At 36.3% G+C, this 25,572-nt stretch overlaps 2 protein-coding genes and 1 long non-coding RNA gene across 6 annotated transcripts; 1 reads left to right on the top strand and 2 right to left on the bottom strand.

The window, feature by feature from the left end:
- Window positions 1-208: 208 nt before the first annotated feature.
- pcmtl (l-isoaspartyl protein carboxyl methyltransferase, like) lies at window positions 209-21,467 on the bottom strand. 3 transcript variants are annotated; one of them, XM_055172526.2, is made up of 10 exons: window positions 21,380-21,467; window positions 5,469-5,536; window positions 5,217-5,357; window positions 5,027-5,131; window positions 4,885-4,916; window positions 4,642-4,746; window positions 1,457-1,577; window positions 1,221-1,306; window positions 957-1,126; window positions 209-832 (listed from the first exon to the last, which is right to left on the bottom strand). In XM_055172526.2, the coding sequence occupies exons 3-10, from the start codon at window positions 5,338-5,340 to the stop codon at window positions 796-798; spliced, it is 780 nt and encodes a 259-aa protein (XP_055028501.2). In that variant the 5' UTR covers window positions 5,341-5,357; window positions 5,469-5,536; window positions 21,380-21,467; the 3' UTR covers window positions 209-795. The 3 variants fall into 3 exon arrangements, with proteins under 3 accessions (XP_055028501.2, XP_055028502.2, XP_073725770.1); XM_055172527.2 differs by having other exon boundaries at window positions 209-868; window positions 21,380-21,466; XM_073869669.1 differs by lacking the exon at window positions 21,380-21,467 and adding an exon at window positions 21,313-21,336.
- LOC141365363 (uncharacterized) lies at window positions 7,740-11,166 on the bottom strand. The gene is made up of 4 exons (XR_012370586.1): window positions 11,018-11,166; window positions 10,479-10,580; window positions 9,378-9,544; window positions 7,740-9,117 (listed from the first exon to the last, which is right to left on the bottom strand). It is a non-coding gene; the product is annotated as an uncharacterized lncRNA (long non-coding RNA).
- Window positions 21,468-21,505: 38 nt separating the features above from the next.
- ccdc32 (coiled-coil domain containing 32) lies at window positions 21,506-25,339 on the top strand. Of its 2 annotated transcripts, none has more exons than XM_055172529.2 (4): window positions 21,506-21,665; window positions 21,874-22,145; window positions 22,233-22,386; window positions 23,981-25,339. In XM_055172529.2, the coding sequence occupies exons 2-4, from the start codon at window positions 21,923-21,925 to the stop codon at window positions 24,144-24,146; spliced, it is 543 nt and encodes a 180-aa protein (XP_055028504.1). In that variant the 5' UTR covers window positions 21,506-21,665; window positions 21,874-21,922; the 3' UTR covers window positions 24,147-25,339. The 2 variants fall into 2 exon arrangements, with proteins under 2 accessions (XP_055028504.1, XP_055028503.1); XM_055172528.2 differs by having other exon boundaries at window positions 21,871-22,145.
- The last annotated feature ends 233 nt before the right edge of the window (window positions 25,340-25,572 follow it).

The raw sequence follows: 25,572 nt of genomic DNA, 5'->3' as shown, positions 1-25,572 counted from the left end.
GCCTACAATCTGTTCCTTCATGCAGTTATTTAATATAAGTAGTTTGGTTCAACTTATTTTTGCTATAGCAGACATGCAGATGATTTTAAATTAATAAAAAATTGGTTAAAAATATTGGTGGCGATACATCAGTGCATCTCTACTGTCTAAAGTGTCTCTCTAAAGTGTTTTGACAACTTTATTGATTTAAAAGAAAATATACAAGGCATTGCATTTAGTTTACATTTAATTACAAGTAGATTAATACAATAAGATATGTAAATTAGAGAAAATATGAAAACAAATTACACAGGCCAAAACTCTAGCTACACATAAAACTGATAACATTTTCAAGAATGTCATGCAAAATTGAAAAAAAAGTTATTTCATTATTTATTCTTTTTTTTCAAAAACTAAAAAGTAATTTTGTTTTGTGTTATTAAAGCCTTCGAATATAACTTATTAGCGAGACATCCAAGAGGTTCAACTTATTACAAAGGTAGCTGTACTCTATTGCCATTGCTTTTCTTCCTGTATAGTATCATTAAAGCAGAACAGAAGTAAAGCAGTACCCATGAATACTATGCATACTTGAAATCACACAAATCTTAGATAAGGAGCCTTTTCAGCAAAGTCCTTCATCGTTCAGTCTAGGTATGAGAAAGTACAACAGCACCCCAGGACATGCCCTGCCAGCATTTATTCGAGTCCTCTACTGCTGCATTGACTTCAATTTCAAGTCAGGAACCAGAATGATCCTGGCAATTGTGTTGCTAAGCAGCGGGTTGAGATGGGATGTGAGACTTTTCCTTAGGCCTAAGGGCTTGATGAACCAAAGCACCAGCGCCATCTCCTGCAGGGGCAACCATACTGCAATCAGAGCTCATCACTGGGGGAAAGAAACAAATCAACAGCCAAACAATTGTGAAAATCAGCAAGACAAAATAATCGGTTTCATCTGCATAACTGATATGTACCTTGGCCACTGGTGGTCTTTGTCTGTTAGCGGGACATAAATCACACCCATCAGTGCTTTTCTGAGGAACGTGCCATCGCTCTGACGATCATACTGTTCGAGAACTTGGCTTCCACCCTGTGGGCCCACTGGCAAAACTAGCCTGCCACCTGGTTTCAACTGCTCCAGGAGCTGTCGATAGACAGGTTTGAATAAGACTATTAAATCCAATACGTTTGAAGGTTATCCAGATTAAATAACTGCAGTACTATACTTAAGCGCATACTGCTTTAGGGAGTGTGGGAGCAGCTGCTCCAACATGAATGGCGTCATAGGGGGCTTCATCAGGAAATCCCAATCGTCCATCCCCCACTAAAGAGAGAGATACACACTGCTATTTAAGTATTTAACTATTTAAACAGATCTGTTTCAATGTATAAGATGCAACCACATTATTTTACTACTGGTAGAAATTACCCTAAAAGCATATTTAATTACAGAACATGCTATTTAACTCCTCACCCACTAATTTAATTCGGCCAGAGTCCAGCAACTCAGGATCATCTGCCTGGACATTTTTAATGGAAGACTGCACCAGCTCATCTATGTGGTCAATTCCCACCACTTTACCGGAAGGCCCTACCTGCATGAATGCAATTAACATGAATATGAACATCATGCAATGCCAATAATGATATATCTTGTATACATAAGGAATAATTGACGACGGCCGTCATCAAATATTTAATTGAATTACCTTATTCATTCTTTTCAATTTATATATTTCACTACCACACATATATTTATGCTTTACTTGCTGAAATTAAATAAATCCATTACTTCAGTTGTACTTGGTGTAGTGATATGGAACTGTAATGTGGTCGACAAACCTGGAACTACTTCATAAATGTGCATTTACTGAAAAATAATGCACACCTTAAAGGGACACATTAAAAATATGCTTATTTTCCAGCTTCTCTAGAGTAAACATTTGATTTTTAGTGTTTTGGAATCCATTCAGCTGATCTCCAGGTCTGGCGCTAGCAATTTTAACATAGCTTAGCACAATCCATTGAATCTGATTAGACCATTAGCATCTCGCCAAAAACAACCAAAGAGTTTCGATATTTTTCCTATTCAAAACTTGACTCTTCCGCAGCCACACTGCGCACCAAGACCGACGGAAAAACAAAAGTTGCGATTTTCTAGGCAGATATGCTAGGAACTATACTCTCAAACTGGCGCAATAATCAATGACCCTGCTAAGGCAACATGGCTACAGCAGGCGCAGTAACACTACGCACTGCCAGAAAACAGTCCCCTTGGTTACTTTCAATAGATTGATTAATTTATTTATCCTCAAGAGGAAATTTGTTTCCACCATAGATGCGTACATACATGATACAAACAAACATAACATATTAACAACACAAACATATACACACATACATATGCAGAGAGCATACCTGACATGTCCAATTCTATGTATTTAGAGCTCATATAGATACATGAACAAAACTCTTAGTAACTAAACTTGGCCTTTCTACACATCGGTACCGTAAACATACGGCCAGAGAGCAGAGGAATAACATAGTTGTAAAGTGGATGTTTTGAATCATTTACGAGTTTTTCTGCCTTTCGCAACGTGAATGTCGAGTAACTCTCCAATAAATTTGGGACAGGAATACCGATAATTTTACTTGATAAATGAGTTACAGTTAAAAATGTATTCTTATTGGTAACTGTAAGCATATAGAAAATAAGTGGCACCAGAAGTAAGGACTGGCTCAATAATAATGCGATACAGAAGCAGAAGAAGACCCTTTACAGACAAGTGCCTAAGTTTACGGATAGATGTCAGTCTTTGTTGACAGCGTTTGTAAACCCCTAAAGTGTGCTGATTAAAATTTAGTTTTTGATCCAAAATAATGCCAAGATATTTGAAATTCTCTACTATCTCAACAATCCCTCTATTAAAGCAACACCAAAGAGTTTTTACTCTTTGCTCCCCCTACAGGTTAGAAGCGTAATTGTCCATTACTGTCGTAAATACTGCAGCATAGCTGGCTCTGATTGGATTGTAGGTCTGCTGTAAAGCAAGTTTTTGTAGTTTCCACTCGAACTACAGGACCGCGACCCAACGGTTGGAAACTTCTTAAGTGCGGTTTTGGCTGACAGAGGGCTGCAAAGCAAATGTGAAAGTGCCATTCACCCTGTTTCAAGTGGATGAACAACTGAAACATTTTTGGAAATGTAATTTTAAGGTAAAAAAACCTCTTTGGTGTTGCTTTAATGATAGTGCTAGAAACATGGTTCTGCCTTTTTAGGGTGCTAAAGACCAATGCCTTAGTCTTTAAAATATCGAGGTGCACAAAGTTATCCTCACACCACTTACTAAAATGTGCTGTAGAACATGGATAGTTCACAAGAGAGTCATTGTCCTTATTAAGCAGAGCAAGAATTGCTGTATCATCTGCATATTTAAAATATTGAGTAGCTGGACTCTAACAGTCATTTGTGTAAAAAAAAAAGTAATGGACTGAGTACACACCCCTGTGGGGCACCGTGTTAAGGACAATGGTTGGTGAAAGTATACTGTCCACTTTAACCACTTGGGGTCTATTATAAAGAAAATTATGGATCCAATATATTAGAGATGATGGAACTTGCACACTCTGTAGTTTCTTTATCATCCGATGACGCTTAATCGAGTTAAAAGCGGAGCTAAAGTCAATAAATTCCCCGAAATGTCCAGATGTTGAAGTAGACAATGTAAGATAGTGGTTCTCAATCCTGTTCCCGGGGACCCCCTGCTCTGCACATTTTGTATGTCTCTCTAACCCGACACACTTTGCTTAGTTCATGGAGCTCTTATCTAATGAGCTGATGATTAGAGTCAGGTGTGTTAGATAAGGAATACATACAAAATGTGCAGAGCAGGGGGTCCCCAGGAACAGGATTGAGAACCACTGATGTAAGAGACAGGCCACTGCATCATCAGTACCTCTCTTCTGCATATATGCAAATTGTAAACAGTCTAAAGATGGAGTAACATATGGAAGCATAATGTTTTTGACGATTCGCTCAAAACATTTCATTATAATAGAGGTTAATGATACAGGCCTGTAGTGATTTAACTCGACTGGATGCATTATTTTTGAATATCACTACGCCTGCTGCAGCCATGTTACCTCAGCAAAGTCATTGATTATTACGCCAGTTTGAGAGTATAGTTCCTAAAATGAAGTTCTTTTAGTTCCTAAAAAGAAAAATCGCAACTTTTAATTTTCTGTTGGTCTTAGTAAACGATGTAACTACAGAAGAGTCAAGTTTTAAATCTTTGGTTATTTTTTAGCACGATGCTAATGGTCTAATCAGATTCAATGGATTGTGCTAAGCTATGCTAAAAGTGCTAGCACCAGACCCAGAGATCAGCTGAATGGATTCCAAAACAGTAAGATTCAAATGTTTAACTCTAGGGGAGCTGGAAAATTAACATATTTTCAAAAAAAGTTGAGTGTCCCTTTAAGAAAGTTTGTTAACAGAATGAAGAATTCAATAGCCCCGTGGTATAAATACCAAATAATTGCACTTTGCGTTGAATTACTAACTGAAAGTTCCACCTATTTGACACCTGTTTAAAATGTAACACTTAATGTAGATTTTGAAATAAAACCCAGCACATGGTCAAATACGACAGCACTTACCATTCTGGCAAAGCATGCAGTGAGATATCCACTTCCTGAACCTACATCCAGGGCTGAAGCTCCTTCTGTTAACTTATCACTGAGAACTTCAAGAGCGTGTGCGTGCTACACAAACAGCAATATTAACAATAAATAAGATGTAAATCGTGACATTTAAAGCACACTCTCATCATCACCTCCTCATATATTATTGCAGTATTACAATACAAAACACATCTTGGAAACCCATGCTTGCTGGCCTACCATATGAGGGGCACTGATGGTGGCCTTGAATCCTTTGCACAGAAAGACAAACATTGAATAAGTAACTTTGGCATGCATTATTTAGATTTTGTTTATGTATTTAAATCATTAAGGTTGCTGATGCATGGGACATAACTGTTACCTATGGATTGGGGGGAGTCGGTATAAGGATGATCCTTGGAATAAATTCCTCTGTCAGTGGCAAGCATGGCATTAAACACACGGTCGCTTCGGATAACCCCATGATCTGTCAGAGTTTTAGAAAAGGCATAATGTTACGTTAGACATATCAGGCCATTGAAGAAGTTGTAGTTTTTATCAGTCTATCCTGCCTCTTAAACGGGTGACGAGTTCAGCATGTGTTTTGCCACTAGATATCCATGCCATGGTTCTGGAAAGCAGCAAACCCATAGGGACCGCTACCGCAATTGCTGCCAGTCTGACCACAGCCTGCATTTCCTAAAAAGCAACGCCTGCGACGAATGAAATTTGATTTCTCAATCACTCTGTAAAAACTCCGACACATGATGTGCTTATAAAACTATAAGCTCTACTATTTTAATATATATGACGTGTGTGTTTACTTGTGGTGTCGTAGCTCCTCAGACTACTGACGCGTCCAACATGCGTACTTGATTCACAACAAACGTATCTGACAGGAAATCAGTAGAAAGATCAGTTAACAGAATAGCATTAACGTTACGTGCTCGACAGCAAGATCACAAACTTTGTTGTTTTCCTTATGCACAAGAAAATATACTTTTTAAGCAACTGTGTACAACGACGTAACATAATTGCGCATTATATATATTTTAGGGCTGTCAATAGATTAAAATATTTAATCGCAGTTAATCGCATGATTTCATGAGTTAACTCGCGATTAATCGCAAATTAATCGCACATTTTTATCTGTTCTAAATTTACCTAAATGTAACACTTTTTAAGATTTTAATGCTCTAATCAGCATGGATTTGGATAATATATATGCTATATGCAAATGTATGTCTACAACAGCCTGTTTACATTTTCAACAGAACCATCAGCCATAGTTTTATAAATGTTTTTGCCTTTAGAAGACCTTGTTCTTTCTCCATTTCTGTTTGCTGCAGCATCATTTGTGACATGTGCTGGCAAATTGAGTTGGGATGAGCACATTTTCAAAAATGTGTCATTTATATTTTAACATTCTCTATTAAAAAACTTCAAAACAATTGGAACAATTGTTGGAATCTGACAAAGCATGACAGAACTATACCTGTTAATGCAGAGCAAAAACAATATCAATATACATACATGTTTTTCTTTTCTTGTTTAATTTTGACATTGAGACAGACCACTTTAAGACTGTAGGATAATGCAAGGGTTTAATATAAATGACACAACAGATACTTTTCCTTAACAGTTAACCAAACATTCACTTCAGATATAACAAATTATAGGTCATACCTGCGTGATTTCTTGTCAAAACAGATATTTTTAAACCTGTAATTTTGTGTTAGATGTCTATATATATCGAGCCCAGTCTCCTGAAGATGCGTATAAATAGCACGAAGTGTCACGCACTCGCCCGTTTGTGTGCATATGGAAGGCCGTGGAGGTCAAAAACGCGCGAAATCTTACACGTAAACAACACGTAAACAACGTGTTGTTTGCGCGTAGAATACGTGTTGTTTGCGCGTAGAATACGTGTTGTTTGCGTGTAGAATATGCGTCGATTTTTCACACGTAAACAACTCGTATTCTACGCGTTGTTTACGCGTTGTTTACGTGTGAAAATTCGCGCGATTTTGACCCTCGTGGCAACATGACCAGTTTCAACGAGTGAGCCTGATGAGTTCCTATTGGCTGCTGGGCAGTTGGGTTAAACCATTACTGTAGGCTTAGGGGGTTCCCATCCATTTCTAGGCTATGACACCAAAATGCAAGTAAAATGCTAAGGATCAACTTATTTCTTTGTGCTTTTTCCTTCTTACATGTTGGCTATAATGTAAAATACTGCAAATAAAATAACAGATTGTCTATACTTACACAAATTGCCCACTTTGTTGGCAAGCACTATGTACATTAACTAAAACAACACTCACTTTTCTTATCAGGCTCAGTGGTGTGTGGTTGGTGATGCCTGCATTTGGCGCGATAGACCCAGGTTCAATTCCACCTTTTGCCAAGCAAGTTTTAATTTTGCTTTTGCTATCCCTGATTAGATTCCAAAAGCATATATATATATATATGGAAGGTGGAAAACAGCACTTCACTGGTACTTCATAATATCCGGCAGGGCCTGCCTGCAAGTGTACATGGAGGGTTCCAAATGTCCCAGTAAAGACACGTGACTAAGCCTATTGCTTGCACATTTGGTGTATGTGCACTTGGAGATAACATTAATCAGAAAGATAACATCAGTCAGTGATATGTAAGAGCCACCCTGCACTTGTTAGAAAGACACATGGATTTTTAACCATTTCAGTGGCTTGTGGTGGGCAAGCTTCTCTCTTTTTACTATCACAGATCAGATTAGAAAAAAACATTTTCAATGCAAAAAAGAATTATGTCTAAAGTGGAAATAAAGTGCTTCACTGGTACTTAATAATGAAGTGTTTTTCTGGTAGTCCTATTGTTTGTACTATAAGCACTCTTTCAGTTTGACCAATACCGTCTGTACAACAACTGCATAATGTTGTAAAGGGTGCAGGTATATATCAAATTAATAAAAAATAAGCCACTACATGGTAGTACTATGATTGTGTTTAAATGTTAAAATATTTATATATAAATGAATAACATATACATGTTCATCAGTAGAAAAAACGTTTTTCTTTGGGAAAAATAAATGTCTTGAAAATGAATACAGACAGTTTTGTACACTTTCTTTATTGTCATCTGAACTTAGTTTAGTTAGTTTGTAACTGCCGATTTAAAATGATGCACTGCAGCACACATAAGCATACATATATTCACATTTAGAACATCAAGAAGGGTGTGACATAAGATTTAAAAACCAAACAATCAAACATTAGCATGTAGAACACCAATGCCCGGTTTCACAGATAAGGCTTAAGGCAAAACTAAAATGAATGTTTCAGCTGTCTTAACTGAAAATAACTTGCACTGAGATATCTGAAAGTATTTATTTAGAAAAATGTGTTATTAACCAACCAACCAAATTAGCATGCAAAACACCAAGTAATTAAACTAAGTTATCAAAATCTTGGAAAAATAGGCAGTATTTTGTGCTCTCAAACGGTGGTGGTATGTACGCCGTCAAAGCTGAAACAACACCCACTTACTGTTTCTCAACTTTCAAATACCACTTTAACCTGAATGGATGGTCACAATTGTGTTAGGGGCGGGGCCACGCTGGGTGGCTCAAGTACATTATCGAGCAACCATTTTAGGACCATCTAAAATATCCTGAACTCAGAAATACACAATCTTTACTCTGCAATTCAGAACTACGTAGTTTACAGTCTTTGTTGTGTATTTCTGCAATACATTTTTTAAACATTTATAAGGTGTTCAGAAACAATTTTTTAAAATTGACTTTACAGGGACTTAAGAAAACATTCAAATTTGTAAACATGTTAAGATTAAGTAGTTTCCATCACTGTGCCACAATGAGTTGGGACCTGCAACACGGTAGGTTCTTCGGTGCAGTCTTTGGGCCAACGCTCTACGTGCAGCTCCAGTTGGGTTACTTGTTTAATAAAAACAAGAGAAAAATTATAGGACAACAAAGTACAGCGGCTCAGATTAAACCGTACTAGTGAGCGGAGTAATAATGTAATGTAACTCTTTAAGTTAAGCTAATGTCAGCCGACCCCAAGGGGTTTAAAAAACTCCTAGGAAAAACCCTTATAGGGGAAAAAGTCACTGGGAGAAAGAAAACCCTTGAGAGAGACCCAGACCTAGCTGATCCTAGAAAATATATACTATATATTGAATAGGCCTTCTATATTCTTAAAATGTATGGGAATTATTGTTAAAGGTTTAAATCATTTAAATTAAAAGTTAAAGTAAGTGGTTGGTTGTCACTAAGCAGAATTACGCGATCCAATAAAAAACTATACTATACGATTTATTAAGAATTAAAAAATTTAGAAATAAAGGGAAGCAGCGGGTGGTCGCTGGTCAGACATTGGCAGGGCATCACGATGATGGGAGGCCAGTAGATCATGGTGTGATGAGCTTCATGGCAGCAGGAACTGGGTCTGTCAGTCTCAGTGTCCTTGGGTTCTAGGACGAGACAGGGAAAGAGAAACAAAATCCTATTAGCATAAGTCATCACATATAATGCAAGTGTCATACAGTATAATGGATGAAAGTGTGCTCTGTTCCAGACAAGCTAACTATTGCGGCATACGTATATTTAATAGGCGAATTATGTGAATCCTTTGTTAAAGAGATATGTCTTTAGTTTAGACTTAAATTGAACATTGTTGGGCAAAACATTCCAAAGCTTGGGACCTAAGTAGGTAAAAAGTATTTACTCTAACCATACAGTCCAAGTCTCCTTCGCGGCACTCGAATATTTATAGCTGCAAGCCTGGACCGAACAGCATTTGCCCCAATCTTCTAATTTTCTCCAACCAAATTCTGAACAATATCATAAAGTTGGGAATCTGAAAGGTGTGAATATCTCAAGACAGAAAGGTTGAACTCTCTAGGAAAGAAAGGAAAGATTTCATTGTAAGTGTATTGGCTTTTTGATGAACATGACAAAAGAAACATCTGATACAGATTAGGACAGCTATAATAGAGAAGCATTTAAGACAAACTCCTTTCAAAATGTTCTATAAAACGACTTTACAATTTATACTTTTAAATATCTTAAAAGCATGCTTTAACAATACTGTAATATATATGTATTGCAAAACTATAAAAAATTATAGTTCTTTATAATTTTGTTTAAAATAATAAGAAGAGTTCATGTTCCCCAAATCAGCATATTACAATGATTTTGAGGGATCTTGTGACAATGAAAACTGGAGTAATGGCTGATGAAAATTCACTGCTGTCAGATGTTGCACATATAAATGACTTTGACAGACAAAGCATTGTTTGTGAAGTTGAATTAGTTAATAAAATAATAGTCTGATTACACAAGTCATGCTGCATGTGGTACCTGATATTGCCATGACAAACACAAGCCCACAAACAAAATAAATCGAAGTGCAGAACAAATGGTTAACACTGTAGTCACTACTAAGATAAATGATTAACTAATCAGTAGGTATAACATACTGATGTTTAGGTTTAAGTAAAAATTACTTGTGCAGTTAATTATTTAATAATTAATATTACACTCTGTAAAAGCATGTGTTAATTTTTTTACACATTTTTTGTGTTATGCGCTTTAACACATTACGTGCAGTTTTAACATACTATGTGTCACTTTGTGTTAAAATAAATAAAAGTGACAACACTTGTATTTAAAGTAACACAAAATGTTTTGTTCCAATAATAACAGAGATTTGTCTGTTTTGGGACAATGCATTTAGTGTGTTGTCCCAAATCTAACACTGTTTGTGTTGTTTCTAACATCAAAACAACATTTTTAATCTGTTTAGAGTGTAGAATGCAATTCTCCATATTACCATATAGAAAGTGCCCCATTTAACTCTTGGGAGTCATCAGATTTGGTCATGTATTGCACAAGAGTGACCATTTTCACATAGTGGTGTACTTGAGGTAATATTCTGAAACATGATAACAGAAATAATAAATAATGATTGTCTAAATATAACACGTAAAAAACATAAGAGTTTACAAACATCAATGATAAACAACTAACTTTACCATTAAGTTACACAACGCACTGATATATGACCAATAAATATCAGCATAAGATAATAACAAACTGCATAATGAAGTAAATACTACAAAACAACAATAATAAATTGAATATAGAAATGATACTGTATTGTTAGTAAAGCAATAATTAAGCAGAAATGTTGCACTTTTGAAAGAATAAACAAGTAAACATTAAACATATTAGCCGAGATGCTAACGGCACCTGCTCATAAAACATTATCAAATTTCACTCAAACAGATCTCGGTGCATCAAAGTTAACACAGCTGCGGTACATTGTAATAATCTGCATTGACGACGACAACAACATAGAAGAAAACTTACTTGTCATGGACTTTCACTTCCACATAAACGCTACATATGAATAACTGCATATGAATCCGCGATCTGACTGGTACTCTGGAGTTACGGAGAGTTCTTCTTCTGGTGTTTTATGGCGGTTTGGCACACAAATAAACAAGTGATTACCGCCACCTACCGATCTGGCGTGTGGAGTGAACAGATTTGGAAAAAAGAAATACAAAAAATAAATTCTATCTCTTGTTCTTGTGTTTTACAGGTATTTAATTACTAATGAATGTACTCTTGGTTGTCTTGACTCGTTTCCTAACAATACTTTTAAAGAAGTATTAACTCCCAACCATAATTCTTGTCTTTACGGTGAGTTCTTTTCTTGAAACACTGCTATACGTGTCAAAACGTCACACACAGAAAACTTTAAGTTCTCAACGATACCAATTAAACCCTTAGCATTGTTATTCTGTTTTCTATCATATTGATGATAAAAAATATCCATAAAAATGCAAAAAAAAAAAAAAAAGGATTCCATGTTTTCAAACCCTGTCCGATTCCTTCTGTTTAAGTGTAGAAGATAAAGACTCAGGAGGTGTGCTTTTTAACATTAACCTTTTCTTAATATTAAGAAAATATGGTACCTATTAATTAATGTAAGTAATTGTGGGGGACGTGAAAAATGTAGCCTACGTTTGTGTGTAGAAGTCTGAGCTAAAGATACGCGGATTGTCCGCTGTCGGTAGGTCAAGCTATTCTGATGAATATGAGAGTGGATGAGTGAAACCACTGACAGTGAAATATTATCTACATTTCTAACATGTAAACGCGTTAAAAAGTTCTGCGGATGTGATAATTTACTGGTCTGCATGTGTGACAGACACATAAACTTTAGGCTACACGTTCGTTTAAAAACATATTAATTTACCATATCTGTCACAGTAATGAGACTATGGAGGGTTCGGGTGAGGATATAAATTAAAGAAAACCATTAGGTGACCCCAAATAGTCAAATTGTCAAATCATCACAGACGTGCTATGAAATGAGGATCATTCAATTTTGGCCATATGGGGGACACATTATCTGATTTCACATAACAGCTTTCTTCCAATATATTAATATAGGCTACAGCATATTATTTGCGTAGCATTATCATAATATGTGAAGAAGTAGCCTAGCTTTCAATAAATATTTAAAAAAATGCGTTAATAAATCCAATAACCCCCGTGACAGGGCTACATGGCCATAAGAGGTTTCTAGGCTTTGTTTCTGCATTTAAAAAGACAAAGCTGGCAATTCTGGCTACTCTTTCGTTATTTTAATAATTTCTTCATTTTATTTTATTTTATTTATAAATTACTCGGGTTAATCTAATTTAATTATTTGGCTTGTGTTTTGTTTCCGTGCACTTCAGGCATTTTGCACATATTTGTCCTGCACTCTGTTACTTCTGACCTCTTTTTATTTAATTTTTATTTATTATAAAGGTAAATTCTGATCTCAAGTTAAGTAAATTTTGGATTGCTTCTTGTTGTAGTTATAGCCTATCAATGTTGCACTGTTGCGTGCTGGCCCTGGTGCTGGCGAATGCTAAGGTGCTAGGTGCGCTCTGAGTGTCATATTTAGGAGTTCATCAAACTAAACTTAAAAAAATATTTTTTTTTCGACAGGTATAAGTTTAAAAATGTATTTAAAACAGGGTGGTTATCTTGTCAAAAGTATAAAACTGCACCAAATTAATTCCAGACGCGACTGTCTCTCTTGTGATTTAAATTCTTGAAATAAATGATATTAGAATCATCAGGTTTTTCTACACTTAAAGTGAATACAGAGATGATAAAAGTCAAAATAAACAAGCAGCAAAATAATACAACGTAGTGTCTATAAAATTATTAATTTCAGTGTTTATCTTGTTATAAATTAACATTCAAGGAATTGTATATAGGCTAAAGCTTAGTTTTTATCATTTAGTAAATCATATTCGTGTGGCTGTCAGATGTTTAATTTAAAATCTTTGTGTACGTTTGTGAATTACAAATTCTGTAGAATGTATAAAAAGTATGTCTCTTTTTTAATCACTAGGCCACCCCTGAAAAAAACCGTTCCGGCACGCCCCTGTGTAGCAGAGTTTGATTTCTGACGACTAAAATAAAATTAATGTGACTAGATTAAAATAAGTGTGCTTTCACCGAATTGACCCAATTACGAAGAGCAAAACATTGAATATTCAGAAGAATAAACCTTAATCATTTAATGGATAAGTGATTGAGATTTCAGCACTCAAGCACGCAAACTCCACCGCACCTTGGTGTAAAGTGCATAAAAATGAACAAGTTACCTTGCGCACATAATGCTCATAATGCTTTTTGCTGTATTATGCGTTTTCATGACATAGCTTTTAGCCTTTAATATTTTATTAATATGTTAAAATATTTGTTCATATATTTGTAGTGCTTTGTAATGCTATTGTTTGCTAATTTTTGCTATTTTTAATGTGATTTTGTGATATTTTATGCTACAGAGGTAGCATTATTAGTTTATTTAGGTCTATGTATAGAGTTATACATTTTACCGCCTCGACTTAAACCTTTAACCTCAGTTTATTGCTAAAGCTACATTTCTGATTTTCGTTTAGTTTAGATTAGTTTAAAATAATATTTAGATGGTCCGTGTACCTTCGGACAACCCGTCCACTCGTTTCCGTCCCCAAAACGGAAAAACAAACAAACAGTTCATTTATTACATATTCCACTCTACTCGTGAACATAAAACACCAGTTTTGGGTTTGTTTTTGTCAGAATGTGATCCAATGCATCAAACAAATCCACAATAAAACCAAAACGAAAAATCAAGCATTTCACGATCAAAGTTCGTTTTTTTCCACCGGAGGTTCTCTTGTGCTGAGCGCTTGTGAGCAGGAGCATTATAAATATTAACATTAAATAGCAACTTAAGGGGAACACTATGTCGCAGTACATCACTTTAGGAAGCGACGGACACATAAAGCTGCCTGCTGTGTTGGAGCGTACACGCGTGTCCCAGCGAACAACATTATTATACTATAATAAAAATATACTATATAATAGGCATATATTATAATATCAATTTAATACCCTAGCAGACATATGCCAATGAAATCATTTTAATAAGGTTGTGCATATGACAGAGCAATCATGCTCTCCTGTAAGTCTTATTCGCTTATACAGTGCCACTTTTAAACTTTTTCTGCTATTATTATTTATTCGGATATGGCATGCACCGTGATAAAAAAAAAATGTGTAGGCATTGCCTAAACAATAAATGGTGCACAAACCTCTTCCACATGAGAAAAGACGTGGCTGCGTTGCGATTTCACTGTTTGCAGCATACCGTGTCAAATGCCTATAAGGATTCTTGTGGTGTGGGATTAAATTTAAGAGTATAAATACGTCAGGGGTCGGAACTCTGGTCTCCCCTGACGGGGACGGGCGGTCTGGCCTGTGTTTCCCGATAAAATTGAACTTAGCACTTAAGAGCGCTTTCTACGAGCTTTCCCAAAAAATGCACTTAAACTAGATCGCACAATGGCTGGCTATACGTTTGTCAAGAGCTGAAATGTCGCCTATAGAATGACTCTTAATTGTAGCACAAGCTTGTTAAAAGTTTAGCCTAATGATCTTCACACAATGTGCATGTAATAATATTGTTAATAATATTGTTTAATGTTGTTCAATGACTAATTGCACGTTTTAATATTTTATGTTATGTGAAATCCTCTTTTCCATATTCAGTTTGGACTCATACCATTGTGCATTGCCTTTTAAAGTTTATTTTATTACTTATTATTGCTATCATTACTATATTAATATCTAATAAATAATTTTAAACAGAACAAGTACCGTAACAGATTACAGCCATAATAAGGGCGTGAATTGCACTGTGCTCCCATGTAAGATCTCATTCGCTTACAGTCCGAGTTTTGAATTTTATTTCCTTTTTTATTATTATTTATTCGAGACACACACATACACACCGCGGCATTTTTTTTCGTCCCGCACCGTGCACCCACTTAAATTCACTCTGTGTTTCACCGCTTAGAATGCTTTTTTCCCAACTTTTTTTCCCTACGACGTTTGTCATATTAGCAAAATATGAATGAAAGGAAAACGTAGGTTTGTATCTAGTAAAAAATTACTTTTAACTGAACTATAGCTTAACTGACATTTAGCCTATAAAGAATGTTCCTAAGACTCTCTTTTAAGGTGCACTGTGGCATCATCGGGATGCAAAGACAAATTGACAGGTTTACAGGGCATATTTATAAAAAACATCCACGGTCAACTCAAAATGTAACAGAGAAACAGACATTAGGGCAAAGCATATCACTAAGCAACATATAAACATATCACTAAAAACCATAAAAACCTATTTTCTGCCAAACTATTTCAAACATTCGTGCAGGTGTACATGTGATCAGAATGAAGTGCGGATTCGCCGACGCTAAACGCTGTCAAAAGATGTCGGGAGTGCGCTATTGTCAGTCAGGGCTGCATTTCCAAAAAGCATCGTAACTTAAGTAGCACAGCTCTACCGTGATGATGTTTCGCCTTTCATCTATTCTTTTAAATGTAGAAGGCAATACAGATTTGCAGAGACATTGTATTATTAAGCTCTTATAATTCATTATTTGATTGTGAAGTTAATAATGACCAAAGGTTGTGCTTAATATAATGTGTACAGTATGCATAACAGTGTACATCCGTGCTGGTAAAATAAATGTAAAATAAACATTACATAGAATAGAAAGATATTAATATATCAATGATAGCCAAATAAGTAATATTATAAACTTAAAAAGGCAACCCACAACGGAATGAATCCCAACTAAACATAGAAAAGATGACCCCACACGGCATAAACTACCAAGACGTGCAATTAGTCATTGAACAACACCAAACAACATTATTAACAACACCACTACATGCACACCGTGTGAAGATCACTAGGCCAAACCCCCAACAAGCTTGTGCTACAACCAAGAGCCATTCCACAGGCGACATGTCAGCTCCCGACAAACGTATAGCCAGCCATTGTGCGATCTAGTTTAAGTGCATTTTTGGGAAATGCACGTGAAAGAATAACTAACGTTCATTAAAGCTCGTAGAAAGCGCTCTTAAGTGCTAAGTTCAATTTTATCGGGAAACACAGGCCAGGCCGCCCGTTCCCGTCAGGGAAGACCAGAGCCCCGACCCCCGACGCTCAAGGCCGCCTTAATGCACGGGCTTACCTGGGCTGAAGCCCAGGGGCCACCCAAGTTCAAGGGCCTCCGAAGTTTGCATTCATGACGAGCTGAAAATGTCATATTGTTTTGTAAATTGTCGGGTTTTCTGTCAATCACTCTAATTGCACGTTACATGGCTGCTGATTGGTCCGTTGTAACTTAACGTGAAATAAAATGTCAGACGTAACATATTTTTTATTCCGCGTAATGTAATTAAGTGCGCGTTGTCAACTTGACATTCCTGCACGTTAGACTGAGTGTGACAGAGAAACGGGAAATAATCCACCAACAAATATAGGAGTAATTTCTGAAATTTCATAATAAGCACTAGTGAGGTGCAGGTCTCTCTCTCGTGCGCGCGCGCGCTCGTTCGCTCTCTGTGCTCGTTCAGCTGAGTCTCTGGCATGCAGAAGTCTCTCCCACCGTGCACAAGAAACTGTGCCGCTAAATTAAGAAAGGAGTTCCCGCACATAATGCTGTTAGTTGTTATAAAGTTTAAGTTTACTCGCGTTTATATCAGTGACGCGTGCGCAGCTGGAGCGATGTAGTTTGACGCGACGTCAGCTCACAGTACACACATCTGTTGGTAGAAAGACGAGAAAGAGACGCAACGGTAAAGGTGCAAGTCTAAGAAAGTAAAGAGCGACAAAACCATCTCAAATGATCATCCCCTGATAGCACCATTATAATCTCATTATCTAAAGATCTTATATACAGGTATGTTCCCTGTCTGTCTTGTGCATATTCATACTTGGTCGTTTTACATATGTATGCATAAATACTAAATACAATGCATAGGCCTACTATATCTTCAGTAGCCTACAAAATAAACAACTGATTAAAAAACAAGATTCTGTCTATAAAGACTTATCTTTTGTTATCATTAATGCATTTAACGAGATTCTGTCTATAAAGACTTATCTTTTGTTATCATTAATGCATTTAACAAGATTCTGTCTATAAAGACTTATCTGTTGTTATCATTAATGCATTTTCACTTTAAAACTAACTTTAACTTATTCTATTTTTAAAACTGTGGTGAGCATTTAGTTATGAGAGGCAATTTTCTGCAAATTTGTATATTCCAAAAACTATATAAACATAAAGCTAATATTAAACATATATACTTTTACACATTTTGATTTTATTATCACCACATGTTGCTGTGTGTGGTTGTTAAATAAAGTGTCTAAAGTTTATGCTTAAGTGGGCTCAGTGATATGTTAATAACAATATTATGGTGTTTTCTGGCTCAAAGAGGGAAAACTCACTGTTGTATATCTCGAAAGAAACTAATGCATTTTGTGATGTAGATTACCTATTACACTTAAAAAAGAGACTATAAATCGAGGGGAAGGGGGGCCTACAAAACCTCTTAGCCCCGGGGCCTCACATTAGGTTAAGGCGGCCCTGCTGACGCTATACTCTTAAATTCAATCCCACACCACAAGAATCCCCACAGGCACCCGACACGGCACGCTGCAAACAGCGAAATCGCAACGCAGCCACATCTTTTCTCATGTGGAAGAGGTTTGTGCAGCATTTATTTTTTAGGCAATAGCCTACACATTTCCCTCACCACGGTGCATGCCATATCCGAACAAACAACAATAGCAGAAAAAAGTTCAAAAGTGGGACTGTACAAGCGAACAAGACCCACAGGAGAGCATGATTGCTCTGTCATATGCACAACCTTATTAAAATGATTTCATTGGCATATGTCTGCTAGGGTATTAAATTGATATTATAATATATGCCTATTATATAGTATATTTTTATTATAGTATAATAATGTTGCCCGCTGGGACACGCGTGCACGCTCCAACACAGCAGGCAGCTTTATGTGTCCGTCGCTTCCTTAAGTGATGTACTGCGACATAGTGTTCCCCTTAACTTGCTATTTAATGTTAATATTTATAATGCTCCTGTTCACAAGCGATCAGTACAAGAGAACTTCCGGTGGACAAAAACGAACTTTGATCATAAAATGCTTGATTTTTCGTTTTGGTTTTATTGTAAATTTATTTGATGCATTAGATCACATTCTGACAAAAACAAACCCAAAACTGGTGCCCCATGCTCACGAGTAGAGTGGAATATGTAATAAATGAACGGTTTATTTGTTTTTCCGTTTTAAAGACAGAAACGAACAAACGAACCATCCGAAGGCACACGGACCTGAGATCTATATTTTATTTGATATCAGTTAAAAGAAATTATTAAAAATGGTTTAGTAAATGATAATAACCCTACTATGGTAAAGAAATGAATGAAAATGAATAACAAAGCATGCAGTCTGAAAATGAAAATTCTGTTGCATCATGCTGCTGTTGTGCCCTTCCGAGGTTGCAAATACAAATATATCATGTGATACGACATTTGATAATATGCGTTTCCATCAGCTATATCTGTAAACTGTTTAATAATGTCTTTTTATTTAAAAAGTGTTACGGATCAAATCATATCTGTTATATTTGCTCTTTGTATGAAAGTGACAATCAATCAGAAGATATTTCAAGATTTTAAATGTTTCAAAGCATGAAATTATTTTGCCCACATGTGCCATGAGGGTTCCACATTATCATCCCACGTGGGCAAACCTTTATATGGGACCCACCCACATAGTGAAACCCACATGGACCCACACATATTGCCCATGTTAAGCCCATGCCCACATGGAACCCATGCTGAACCCACGTAGGTCCCACATAAAAGAATATTATGAGTTTGCATACATTGAAATATAAAAGTGTACGCTTAATAAATAAGAAAAGCACACTCTTTTAACTAGCTTTTTAAAACAGGACATGGCAATGCCTACAGAAACTACATCGTCACATCTGAGGTATTTTAATGCAGAATAGCTCTTATAATTAATCTTACGAATTTAATGCAGTTAACTGAAATAAACCAATGAGTTCTCCATAGGATGCAGCCTTCCCAACCCAGTTAATGAAAAAAAATTTAATTCATGGTTACAGATAGATTGGACGCCATTCCCGCTGGGGTCAAAGCAGTCCTTAAAGACTCATCCCAGCTTACTGTTATACTGTATGAATCTGTTTGGCACTTTTTTGGAATATATTTTTTTTATCCAGTTGCGTCGCAGCACTTCTCGTCCAGTGTGCGACCCCCTATAGATTTTTGAATGCATGTGAAGATTTTTTTTTCACTTAATAAATAATAGTACTGTCAAATGTATTTCAGATAATAAAAATACTCTAGTTCACTGTATGTATTTGTTTGTTTCATTAAGAAAAAAGTCTGAAGGACACCATCAAATAATTATATAAATTCATACAGGGCTAGTAGTATGCATGTACAGCTGTATGTACAGATACACCGCCAGGTATCAGCTTAGACTAGTCTTACACTAAAATATAAACGTAAGATCAGTCCAAAGTGAAAACATCTTGCACTGTCATATCTTAAAACACATCAGTGCCCGCTTTGCCATAAAATGCACACAAGTAATGATTTTAGTAAGACATGTTTGTTAAAACTTGTTATATTTCCTAATTAAACTAAGACCTAGTCCTGACTTAAGATAATCCCCGTCCAGGAAACAACCCCTATAGGTGTAAATATGTATTACACATTTAATCATAGTACTAGCATGTAATGGCATCCTTGTTATTCTTTTAATGTATTCCTGCACCCTTTTTACCGTTAATGTTGTTCAGCCTGTATTGGTAAAATGTTTTGAAAACTGAGACATTTAAAACCCTCCATATACACTTACAAGCAAACCCTGCCAGATATTATGAAGTACCAGTGAAGTGCTGTTTTCCACCTTCCATATATATATATATATATATATATATATATATATATATATATATATGCTTTTGGAATCTAATCAGGGATAGCAAAAGCAAAAATAAAACTTGCTTGGCAAAAGGTGGAATCGAACCTGGGTCTTCCACGCCAAATGCAGGCGTCACCAACCACACACCACTGAGCCTGATAAGAGAAGTGAGTGTTGTTTTAGTTAATGTACATAGTGCTTGCCAACAAAGTGGGCAATTTGTGTAAGTATAGACAATCTGTTATTTTATTTGCAGTATTTTACATTATAGCCAACGTGTAAGAAGGAAAAAGCACAAAGAAATAAGTTGATCCTTAGCATTTTACTTGCATTTTGGTTTACTTGCATTTTGGTGTCATAGCCTAGAAATGGACGGGAACCCCCTAAGCCTACACAGTAATGGTTTAACCCTACTGCCCAGCAGCCAATAGGAACTCATCAGGCTCACTCGTTGAAACTGGTCATGTTGCCACGAGGGCCAAAATCGCGCGAATCTTCACACGCAAACAACGCGTAAACAACGCGTAGAATACGCGTTGTTTGCGCGTAGAATACGCGTAGAATACGTGTTGTTTACGTGTGAAAAATCGACGCGTATTCTACGCGGAAACAACACGTATTCTACGCACAAACAACACGTGTTCTACGCGCAAACAACACGTTGTTTGCGTGTGGGATTTCGCGCGTTTTTGACCTCCGCGGCCTTCCATATGTGCATGCGCTTCAGACGTCTGCGTCAGACATCGCTTTTGAGCTTGTCACTCTTAATAACTCTTTTAACATCAATCAGATCCCGAACTTTATCTCTCTTAATAATTATTTTAACATCAAGAAAGTCCTGCGGTCTATTTTCTATAATTTCTGAATGCTTTTTAAAACGAAACTAAAAAGTGAAAGAAGACGCATCTTTGGTTTATATGGATTTGGGACGGTACACCTCACAGAAAACGTGCAGATAAAGAAAACTGCACGTGCAGAAAACGTGCATTTTAGATGTTTAATTACCATTTAGAGCATTGGATTCGCTAGACGAGAGCTTAATGTTCTTATTTTTATGAAAAGCTCCGACTCATCTAAACAGCGCCAGTCACTTGCTGCGTCTCAATTCATCCAGCTGTGGGTCAAACAGAAATTGCGTGTTGCCTTAATCGCGCGTTAATAAAATGAGTGCCGTTAAAATGAATTTGCGTTAACGCGTTATTAACGCGTTTATTTTGACAGCCCTAATATATTTTAAAAATTATATATATTTTAAATACTTGCACAGAGTAGAGCAGTTGATAACATTCACAACTATGTAACTGTCAAAAAACAGAATAATCTTACCTATAATCTTTAACGATGTCAGCGTGCTAAAGAAGTACACGGAAGTAATGTTTCTAAACAGATCGCATCAACCAATCACATTCACGTTACTGATGACGGACAGGTATAATGGCCAATCAGATTTGGTGGGTAATCCCTGCCGGTTACGTCACGTGCTCGCATTGCGTGCATCCAAGCAGTAAAACATAGTCGGGTAGATGGATTTTATATGCTGAAGTTTGTATTTATTTAACAATTTTAATAAATCTTCTTAGATCTGAGGTGCTTCGAAAGTATTCTGGATAAGGTAAGTATAGTTTAATATAACCTACAGTCATTTATTAACAGGTTTTATTTAGGTTTGCCTGATTGCTAGTAATGTCAACAATTATTCAGACTAACGTTAGTAGTGGTCTCCCATTGGTGTTAACAACTAGCAAATATAGATCTAGTAATTTATCCACTGAAAGTACTTGACGTGTCTCTTTTTGTGTGTTTTATTTTAAACGCAGAAGCGTGAATTCATAACGTGCGTGAGTGTTTACATCTGAGGTTTATTGATCGATGAAGGACGCGATGATCGACGATTCTGAAACCCATGTGGTCCGATCTAGTGGAGATCTGTGGTCTGAGATCTGCTCGAGTTTGCCCCAGCCACAGGAACTCGATGGACAATTTACAGACTCGTTTCAGCCCTCTCAAGGGTCTCCACAACCAAACTTCCCTAGGGCTTCTTTCAGCCCATGGGAACCAATGGCTGACTCTGAAGTTTACATTGCCAGTTTAGGTACAGGAAATGATATACATATACAAATATGCTTTATGGCCTGTTTATTCATTCCTAAAGAACATGTTATGTATTAATACTTTTTAGAAAATCGGTTGAAGAGAATCAAGGGACAGTCAAATGATGTGACATCAAGGGAAATGCTCCGTTCTTTGTCCCAGGCAAAGAAGGAATGCTGGGATAGATTCCTCCACGATGCCGAAACATCAGAACTGTTTCAGGAAGGAAATTTTGATCCGAGGTGGGGATATAATCTAGATCAGATTTGTAGATTCAAACAAACATATACAGTAATAATTACATTTCTGTTTTAATTGGGAGAAATATTTGTTAAAGGGACAATCCATTTTTTTAAATGCTAATTTCCAGCTCCCCTAGAGTTAAACATTTGATTTTTACCATTTTGAAATCCATTCAGCTGATCTCCGGGTCTGGCGATACCACTTTTAGCATAGCTTTGCATAATCCATTGAATCTGATTAGACCATTAGCTAGGGTGACCATACGTGACATTCTTCCCGGACACGTCCTGGCCAGGAATTCGGTGCGTCTTCCGGAAGTCGTATTTGTTGACAGCATACGCCATTCAGTTAAAAACATAAGACATACAATCGTAGTTTCATTCTTACCTTAAAATGTAATGGTTGCTTTTCTGTAATAATAATAATAATCATCTATGACGTATGCGGTCGAAAATTACGACTTCCGGAAGGCGAACACGAAATCCTGGCCAGGACGTGTCCGGGAAGAATGGCACGTATGGTCACCCTAAATTAGCATTGTGCTTAAAAATAATTAAAGAGTTTCATTATTTTTCCTATTTAAAACCTGACTATTCTGTAGTTACATCGTTTACTAAGACCAACAGAAAATTAAAAGTTGCGATTTTCTAGGCCGATATGGCTAGGAACTATACTCTCATACTAGCCTAATAATCAAGGACTTTGCTGCTGTAACATGGCTGCAGCAGGCGTAGTGATATTACGCACTGCCCGAAAAATAGTCCCCTTGGTTACTTTCAATAAGTTTAGGAGGAGCATGATAACTATATTGTATGGCGGAAGTGCACTTAGTTTGCAGCAACTTTGCAGTAACATCATCAATCCCCTCTCGCTTAAACTTCCGTCAATATTACTGCGCCCGAGTTTGAAGTGCTGCAAACTTAAGTGCTCTTCCGCCATACAATATAGTTCTCATTTTTTATCCGCTTAAAACAAATCGCCATGTTTTATTTTGTGCCACCATACTTACTCGTGTAACTACTCATGTAACAGTCTTTAAATAGGGAAAACATGGAAGTGTTTGGTGGCTTCTAAATTCATCCCTGTTTGGATCCTAAGGAATGAATGGGGCTTGGCTAAATGCTAACACATTCACGACGCGCTATACAAAGATTAAGTACACGCATTTAAAAAAGATAGGTATGTATTAATTCGTCTAAGTTGAGGTAAGAACATAATAAAATATTGAAAAACGGCGGTGTTTTCCTTTAAGATGGGGGGGTACTCTGGGTTCAGACTAAAATTCCAAGCTCAAAGCCCTCCCCTCGGACAGCACACCAAATATGCTTAATATCATATTTGATTACATGTATTAATATGAATTTGTGAACTCGACAGTCTTTAAAAACCTTTCACTTGCAGGGTCCTCTGAAATAAATGAAGATTTTAGTTTTGATCTATTCTACATAATTTCAAAGGATTATTTTTCATCGTAACTAATTGTCTCTTATTATGTTGAAAGCTGTTGAATAAATGCCATTGATTACTGCGTTCTAATGAATTCAATATGCTATTCAGTATGCATGTGGTTATTCTGCATTGTCTTTTTTGCAGTGCTTTGGAGCAGTTCAAGCGTTGGTTGTCGCCTGAAAGGGTGGCCATCAATGCAGAAGAGCTAGAGTACCTTCTTCTGCCCACACAGAACAGTGAGCTTCCTGTCAGCTCTGCCCAAACTGATCAACTATGTGAGGAGGAAGAATGTCCAAGCCCGGAGAAATAATCATACAACAGAAACACCGGGAAGTTTGCTGTACTGACATGCAGAGAGATGAGCGTAGGTGGGGTCTTGTTGTGAAAAGCAACCTGGTATTGTGATCCATCTGAAGGAACCATACTATAGGGGGGCACAAATAATCATGTACTAGTTCCTAAACTAATATATGCTTCAACATGAAGAAATTGTGAATAAAGGCATTGACTATTCAGGAATGAATGGAGTCATACTGACTACCTAAGAATCAGACATTTTTAGCATAGCTGTTATTATTCTATCCTCAATACTTTATAGAAATAGTTAGGTTTTGTTTCTGATTAGTTACTGTCAGTTTATGTACATAATGCACTGGTTCATTATAATTTGTTTTGTATTCATTAATGCATTAAAGGGATAGTTCACCAGAAAATTCTGTTTTTACTCACCCACCAGTTGTTCCAATCTGTATAAATGTATTTTACACCAAGGAAGATATTTTGAACAATGTCTGAGGTAACAATCTGGGGCACCATTCAGTTCTATAGTAGGAAAATAATAATATGGAAGTGAATGGTGCCCCAGATCTGCTTTATGAAAGTGAGAAAATGATGAGAATTTTCTTTTTTTTGGGTTAGCTATTCCTATAAGACATCATTTTCTTTACAACAGTGTTAGGCGTTTACAGGATTAAACACAAAAGAAATGGAGGAAAATACTTCTGAGTGTTATGTAACATTCCACAAATGTAAATTTTATTATTGGCTATTGAATATAAATTAAAATTGTTTCTCGTCCCTTTTTTTGCAGTATTGACTCTGATATGCACAAATCCAGACATTGTGTTATTACAATTATGAACGTTTCAAGTATGATTTAATGGTAATATCCTCTCAGACTGAAATGTATAGATCAATGGACTAGATAACCACTATTAAGGGTGGTTAAAGAATGTTAAGCTTTATATTATGCCCATTGTTTCTACATGTTAGTAAGTGTACACTTGAAAAAATAAATGACAAAGGTGTGATAATGAGATTCTTGTGTGACCTTTGTTGATTCGTAATTATGTTTTTGTGCAGCAGTAACCAATAGATGTCACTAATGTAAATGAATATGGATGAGGCAACACAACAGGGGGTTTTCTGTCATTATATTGTTGCTTTGTTCTAAAGTTGTATGCTGATATGAACTGCAATTCCTATTAAATGTGTTAAAACATTTATTGTTGTTGTTTGATTGATTTATTTATTTATCTTATCTTAAAGGGATAGTTCACACAAAAAAATAAAACTCTTGTCATTTACCCTCAAGTTGTTCCAAAAAGAGTTTCTTTGAACACAAAAGAAGATATTTTGATAAATGATGACAAGCTGTTTTGTAACAATAGTAACTTCCAGAGTAGGGAAAAAATAATATGGAATTCAATGGTGCTCCAAAACTGTGATTACAAAGA

The sequence above is a fragment of the Misgurnus anguillicaudatus genome, chromosome 7 (genome assembly GCF_027580225.2).
Source record: "Misgurnus anguillicaudatus chromosome 7, ASM2758022v2, whole genome shotgun sequence".
NCBI classification, from domain to species: domain Eukaryota; kingdom Metazoa; phylum Chordata; class Actinopteri; order Cypriniformes; family Cobitidae; genus Misgurnus; species Misgurnus anguillicaudatus.
Note: the sequence above shows the minus strand (reverse complement) of the source record. Positions and strands in the feature narration are given on the sequence as shown.

Coding starts and splice junctions, on each gene's coding strand:
- pcmtl (XM_055172526.2), bottom strand. CDS start 5,340: ATGCAGGCTGTGGTCAGACTGGCAGCAATTGCGGTAGCGGTCCCTATG. Junction 5,132..5,216: donor ACTCGTCACCCGTTTAAGAG/GCAGGATAGACT, acceptor AAACTCTGACAG/ATCATGGGGTTATCCGAAGC. Junction 1,127..1,220: donor CTCCCACACTCCCTAAAGCA/GTATGCGCTTAA, acceptor GTCTATCGACAG/CTCCTGGAGCAGTTGAAACC.
- ccdc32 (XM_055172529.2), top strand. CDS start 21,923: ATGAAGGACGCGATGATCGACGATTCTGAAACCCATGTGGTCCGATCT. Junction 22,146..22,232: donor AGTTTACATTGCCAGTTTAG/GTACAGGAAATG, acceptor AATACTTTTTAG/AAAATCGGTTGAAGAGAATC. Junction 22,387..23,980: donor GAAGGAAATTTTGATCCGAG/GTGGGGATATAA, acceptor TCTTTTTTGCAG/TGCTTTGGAGCAGTTCAAGC.